This window comes from Enoplosus armatus, chromosome 2 (assembly GCF_043641665.1).
Source record: "Enoplosus armatus isolate fEnoArm2 chromosome 2, fEnoArm2.hap1, whole genome shotgun sequence".
Lineage (NCBI taxonomy): Eukaryota > Metazoa > Chordata > Actinopteri > Centrarchiformes > Enoplosidae > Enoplosus > Enoplosus armatus.
In genome coordinates this window covers 28243474-28250869 of record NC_092181.1, presented here as the reverse complement: position 1 = coordinate 28250869, position 7396 = coordinate 28243474, and the positions used below count along the sequence as shown (strand labels likewise).

Sequence of the window (7396 nt, the reverse complement as noted above, 5' to 3'; positions counted from 1 at the left end):
CGCTGGGACAGGTAGTGGAGCTGTCTGGGCCTCGGCTGGAGGACCCCGCTAGGCTGGCCGCTCGGTTGGGATTAAGGTCCGTCCGAGTCACCGAGCAGCTGCTGGAGCACTGGAGACGTAAACTGACAGGACACGAGTGCCTACTTTTAAACTCTTTTATCAACGGTACAGTCGCTCCAAACAGAGAGGATCCGTATCCTGCCATCTGCCTGGTCCCGGATTATAAAAACTGTAGCGGACCTCTGATGGAGCCTGTAAATCCTGCCTCCCTGGAGGGGGCCTCAGGAAAAACCTTTTACAAACTAATGGTAAAAACTTTGAACAGAGACAAATTAAACGGACAGACTGACACTCCATGGAGGAGTTACCTGGGTCTGGATCCCAGATCAAGACCTTCATGGAGGTCTTTGTACAAACCTCCACTGTCTAAAAAACATGCTGACTTGCAGTGGAGGATCCTTCATGGAATTTTAGCAGTGAACTCCTTTGTGTCGGTCATCAATCCATCTGTGGAGGACAAATGTCCATTTTGTGACCAAAGAGAGAAAACAAATGCCAGGTTTTAAACTTTGTTTTAGGACAGGCCAAGATGGCGGTGTATGTGAGCCGGAGGAGGACGGTGGAGGACGGGTTGATCATTGATGTTGTTCCTGTCTGTGTGAAGATGATCAAGTCCAGAGTCCTGGTTGATTTGAGCTTCTATAAGGCAGCAGGTGACCTGGACTCGTTCCAGCAGGTCTGGGGTTTTAAAAAGGTTCTCTGTTCTGTGGCAGAGGGAGAACTCAGCTATGGAGATGTGCTCGTCTAAGTTATTTATTTATTTCTGGAAGGTTTTTAATGTAATTTATTAGGCTTTTAATGTCCGCTGTGTACATTTGAGGAGCGGGTAATAAAGTTGATTTCAAAAATCAAAAGATGTCTCCTTCTCTGTCTCGCCCCGCCCCCCTCTCCCCCTCCCCCCCCTCCATATAACCCCTCCACTGTGTCAGAAGAGATCCGAGCAGTGGTGGAGTGATGGAGTGTCGGGACGCCACCGTTTCTTACCTGAGCTGGGCCCTGCTCGTCGCGGGCGTGGCCTACCTACAGCGCCAGATGGGGAGCCACACACCTTACGGACGCTACGTGCCGGCGGAGGGTCGCTGCTGTCCGGCCAGAGCGGCTTGGTTCATGCAGGAGGTCCCGGCCTTCCTGGTGCCGCTGCTGCTGCTGCTGCTCACCGAGCCGGGGAGGAGCGGACACGGGACCGGGAGGACGCTGCTGCTCTGCACCTTCATGCTGCACTACTTCCACAGGTCTGACGTCACCACGAGTAGACTAACGTTAGTGTTTTCATACATGTGGAGACGGAACGGTATCACGTTCACGTACGACATACAAACTTATCACGTCATTTCAATTCAAGTTTATTTATATAGCGCCAAATCAAAAGTCATCTCATGACACTTTACAGACAGAGCAGGTCTAGACTCTGTCTAATGTTCTTACAGAGACCAACAGGTCCCACCATGAGAAGCACTTTGGAGACAGAGGAGAGGAAGAACTTCCTTTAAGAGGCAGAAACCTCGAGCAGAACCAGACTCTAGGAACCACAAGCAGCCCTGCATTCTGGGAGCGCAGTGCTCTAGTGGGGTAACAGGGTACTATGAGCTCTTTAAGATATGATGGTGCCTGACCAGTAAGAGCTTTGTAGGTCAGGAGAAGGATTTTAAACTCTATTCTAGATTTTAAAGGGAGCCAGTGCAGCGAAGCTAACACAGGAGAAATATGATCTCTTTTCCTGGTTCCTGTCAGTACATGTGCTGCAGCATTCTGGATCAGCTGGAGAGTCCTCAGGGACTTATTGGGAAAGCCTGATAATAAGGAATTGCAATAATCCAGCCTAGACGTGACAAATGCATGGACTCATTTTTCTGCATCTGTTTGAGACACGATCTAACTGATGTTTCAATGTTACGGAGGTGAAAGAAGGCAGGCCTTGAAGTTTGTTTTACGTGGGAGTTAAAGGACATGTCCTGCCTCACAGTGGCGCTGGAGGCCAGGGCAGTGCCATCTAGAGTAACAATATCCTTAGATACTGTGTTTCTGAGGTGTTCAGGGCCAAGAACAATAACTTCTGTCTTGTCCAAGTTCAACATCAGATGATTGCAGGTCATCCAGGTCTTTATGTCCTACAGTCTTTGCTGGTGTGACCTGGCCCCTTTATGAAATTGACCTTATCCCGTCGCATCTTGTTCTAGTGTGAACATTTATCCAGTGTTTTGTTTGGAAAAATAAACAACATTTGAGGTTTCTTTGGACAGAAGAGGACTGGATCTGATTGTCCTCATACAGTTTATTGCTTCCCTTTCTCCTTTGCTTTGGATGATGCATCTAAGGGTTTACTGTAGTTGGTAGGTTGTAAATGCTGAATATTATGAAAAAGTGGGTGAGAGGCAATTTTAACATGTTTCTCAACAAAGGTCACAAGGTCAACGCTGCTCTGCATCCCCTTTGCTCCAGTAGATCACATGCAACATTTCTCAATTTTTCCCTTAGCTTATAACACACAGCACACCGAGTAATGTCTGCTCTCCCAAAGTGGTTATTTTGAAAGTGGTGACCAATGGTTACAGGCAGCCATGTTGAAAGACCTTGTGGCTAAAAAACAAACAGGACGTGACTTGAGTCTGTTCTTTAGGAGTTTTATCTATGCCTACCTGACCAAAGGACGTCCCGTCCCGCTGCCCATCGTCCTCTATGCCGCCATCTTCTGCTCGCTCAACGGCTTCCTGCAGGGACACCACCTGCTGCACTGCGCCCAGTTTGAAGACACCTGGCTGACGGAGGCTCACGTGGCTGCAGGTGGGCCAGAAACACATCCAGGAAACAGCTTTCTTTGAATGATCTTCTCAGTGTTCGTCCACATAGAAAGTCAGGACTGATAATGTAACCAGACTGCAGGTTTATGATCTGACCACCACTTTGAATTCTTTACTTTTTGTGTAAAGTAAAGTTTATAACTGAAAGAGGGGCGAAAGTGAAGCTTTCATTCAAAACAGGAGGAAACATCAAGTTTTCAGTGAAAGAGGCCTGAAAAAGTAAACACACAGTTTTCTAACACAGCTGTTGATCTTTTGTTCTGGTGATTGAGAGTTTTGTGTCCAGCAGACAGTCAGCTGACTCTGGAGACACATGATCGGGACTGTAGACTGGGAGCTGACCAGTACAGCCGAGGCTTTCTACTGGTGGAGGAATGCAACAGTTAGCTGTTGTGACATGTCGGTCGGATGTTGTCAGTCTGAGTCTGAACGCCGTGTTTCTGTCGATTTTTTGCCTCTTGTTAGCATCAAATGTGGATTAATTAATTAATTTATTCACGATTTCTTTTTCAAAAGAATCAGCGTTATTTGAAACAGAAGAATTATTTAAAGAAAATAATTGCTATTAAGATTTATGGATTATTTACAACAGAGTCATATCCAAACCAGTCTAAGAGTCTGCAGCCATTAAAGTTTATTATTATTATTATTGTTATTAGTTTATTAGTTCGTTTGTTAAATGTATTTATATCAGGAAAAAATACAGTCATCTCAAAAAAGAGAAAAGCTTCTCCATCTGTAGTACAGACAGACAGATAGACAGGTAGACAGACAGAGAGACAGGCAGACAGACAGACAGACAGAGAGACTGACAGACAGGCAGAGAGACAGACAGGCAGAGAGACAGACAGACAGGCAGAGAGACAGACACACAGACAGATAGACAGGCAGACAGACAGAGAGACTGACAGACAGGCAGAGAGACAGACAGAGAGACAGGCAGACAGACAGAGAGACAGACAGACAGGCAGAGAGACAGACAGACAGACAGAGAGACAGGCAGACAGAGAGACTGACAGACAGGCAGAGAGACAGACAGACAGGCAGAGAGACAGACAGACAGGCAGACAGACAGATAGACAGAGAGACTGACAGACAGGCAGAGAGACAGACAGACAGGCAGAGAGACAGATAGACAGGCAGAGAGACAGATAGACAGGCAGACAGACACACAGACACACAGACAGAGAGACTGACAGACAGGCAGAGAGACAGACAGAGAGACAGACAGGCAGAGAGACAGACAGAGAGACAGACACACAGACAGAGAGACTGACAGACAGACAGACAGACAGACAGACAGACAGACACCTGTATGTGTCCTGAAATGCAGGACCGACATGACGAGACCGTCTCTGGGGTGTCGCGCTGCATCATCTCCGTTTAAACACCAGATTACTTGTTTAAAAAATAAAGAACGAAAAGAAAAATATCATCTCAAATCATTAAGCACAATCACACAAAGATGATCTCACATTAGTGTTCATCACGTGCACCAAAATGATAAATGTAAAGGACCAAACTGCTGTTTTTAGACCGATAACCCTTTAAAATCCCTCTTTTTATTCCTCCTGAAGTTGCTTTAAGTTTGTTAGAGTCTTCTCTCTGTGACTCACTGTCATGTTGTTGCAGCTCTTGTTTTCTTGATGTTTCCACCGAGTGAAACAGTCAAACCACAGATGTTTTATTTTGAAACTTTGTGAAATGTGATCTAAATGTTTCCTGTTTGTTTATGATGCAGGTTTTCTTCTGTTTGTGGTCGGAATGATCATCAACATCCACAGCGACTGGATCCTGCGCAGCCTGAGAAAACCTGGAGAGACCGTCTATAGGATCCCCCACGGTACCACAGATCCTGATCCACACCAGATCCTAATCCACACCACATCCCGATCCATATGAGATCTTGGTCCACACCGGATCATAATCCACACTAGAACCTGACTAGAACCTGATTCGCACCAGATCCTGATCCCCATTAGATCCTGATACACACCAGATCCTGCAATGCATTGATCTTTGCAGCTGGACGTGCACGTCATTGATCAAAACAAATAGTCTGGATAACTTTTAATGGTCCAGAAGGTTGACAGTTTTCTATTAATCCACCGCTGAGATTCCTGTGCTGGACTCAAGCACCAAGTCTTCTTCAATACAGCATGATGTTCATTTTATAAATTAGGGTCCCATTCAGATTAGAATAGACGATAAAGCAGGGAACGCTCCAGTAAGAACATTTACAAGCTAACTTTGTTAGCAGCTACCTCGCACGGCGTAGCCAGGAGCCAGGTACAGTCCGGTTGCAGGTGTAGGTAGTATTAAGTAAGTAGGTAGGTAATATTAATAAAATCCTCTTTCTACAGCGTCTATGACAGACTTCTTTATTGACGTCAGCAACTTTCCCTTTTAATACTTGGACCTTCATTTTTCTCAGGGGGAATGTTTGAGTTCGTGTCTGGCGCCAACTTCTTGGGGGAGATCGTGGAGTGGTCTGGTTTCGCTGTCGTTGCTTGGTCTTTACCCGCCTTCGCCTTCATGTTTTTCACCGCCTGCTCCATCGGGCCCAGAGCCTGCCAGCACCACCGGTACCTTTACAGTCTGATTTATATCCAGTTTTAATTACATGTGGGGAAATATTTATGGCTTTAATGCCCCCGCCCCAAATTGTTTTGGTCTGTGGCTAAGCTGAACAATTTATATAAACACATTCTTCTTTCAATTTTTACATTTTTATTTCATAAACTACTGTAACCCAAACATTAGGACTGCAACTAACAAGTATTGATCTTAATTAATGAATCATTTCTTCACATGGACTTCAGTATCTCCTTCTGTGTGTCTTGCAGAGACTACCAGCAGAGGTTTGAGGACTACCCTCGCACCAGGAAAGCTCTCATTCCTTTCATACTGTGAGGATGGAAGAGAGTCTAGCTAATCATCTCCAGCTCCTCTTTTATTTCTGTCTGCTGTATTTGAGTCTCAGATCTGAAACATGTCGCGGAGCCACACAGTAACTCTGTGAATCAGAAAGAATACGTTATCACAGATTGTAGGATGGTGCGTTTTTGTTGTCTGAACTGTTAATGTTGACAGACAGAAATACATGGATTCTGACTCATGTTAAAATTGACCTTTTCTTGTAAAATGTTACGTTTATATTATGGAAACATTTTCATTAAAAATAAAAGAAGATACAAATGCTCTGCAGAGTTCATTAATGAATCCAGAACATATATTATTCATCTGTCTCTGAAGAAATGCGGGTGTTTTTTTTTATTTGCATGAGACCAAATATTTCACTGACTACTCCGATATGTTTTCTAGGTTCTAGGTTCCTGATTTTATTTTGAAATATATCAAACCGGAAACGTGTGTGGCTTTGGGATATCTTTTCTACGTAGTCTTAGAACAGAATAGAGGATATTTCCAGTGCTCAATGTGGACTTGAAACTTGTGGAACTGAAGAGGGAATGGACCAAAAGGAATATAGATTATTATAAGTATGTGCTGATATTTACTGATGGATCTAAAGATCCAGGTAGTGGACATGAACAGGGGTGTGCATACCTGAATTTGATGTAGTTATATGCAAAAGAATGAATGATAAATGATCAGTATTTACAGCAGAAATAATGGCTATAATTTTAGGATTACAATGGATAGAAAAGGTGAGGCCAAATCATTAATAAGAAAAACAGCGAGGGATTCGTGGCAGAAGAAGTGGGACACAGATACCAAAGGGAGACACTATCGCAGTATACAGAAATCAGTCAAGGTGAAGGTTTTCAAAGGGAAGTGCAGAAGACAGGAAGTGGAAGGACAGGAAGACTAAGATTTGGACGTACTGGATTAAAATCAACTCTTTATTTAATGGCAAAGTGCGAATCAGATAAATGCGATATTTGTAATGTTGCTGAAGATGTTGAGCATGTTATTATTAGTGTAGTAAATATAATTTAGAGAGGAACATCTTACAGGATAAAATATACGAGCTAGGATGGGGATGGAATTTGGAAGGGATTTTAGGGATGGGTGAGAAAATGAGGCAATGTTGCAGGGCTCTCTTTAGTTATCTTAAATATACAGGATGAGATAGTAAGATATAGGGTTTTTGTTTATTTTTTTTAAATATTCAGTATTGATCATTTAGTTTTGTTATTTTCAGTTTTGATGATGATGATGATGGTGATGAATCTGTTGGTTGTCCACTCAAATGGTGGAATAAGTACACATACTGCTCGTTTGTAACTGGACTGTGATTATATTGTTGATTCTGCAGTGAATCATTTCTTCAGCTCATCACATCCCAGTATTACAAGTTTTCCCCCTAAATATTACAACTCTTACGAAATTACAATTTTATTCTATTACTAATTCATATTATGACTTCATGAAGTCCGTTGTACAATACAAAGGAGGTTATTTGAATGTAGCTGAACAGAAACGTGTTGATCCAGAGTCAGTGTCTCTGTTACATCATTAATAATTACTTGAAGAAATGTCAATCATCTCCAGACCTGGACAGATAAAACCAAGGG

General features: G+C 43.3%; 1 protein-coding gene across 1 annotated transcript; it reads left to right on the top strand.

Moving 5' to 3' along the window:
* The first annotated feature begins 998 nt into the window (after positions 1-998).
* srd5a2a (steroid-5-alpha-reductase, alpha polypeptide 2a) lies at positions 999-6011 on the top strand. Its single transcript, XM_070921175.1, has 5 exons — positions 999-1292; positions 2678-2841; positions 4600-4701; positions 5293-5443; positions 5705-6011. The coding sequence occupies exons 1-5, from the start codon at positions 1015-1017 to the stop codon at positions 5769-5771; spliced, it is 762 nt and encodes a 253-aa protein (XP_070777276.1). The 5' UTR covers positions 999-1014; the 3' UTR covers positions 5772-6011.
* Positions 6012-7396: the final 1385 nt, after the last annotated feature.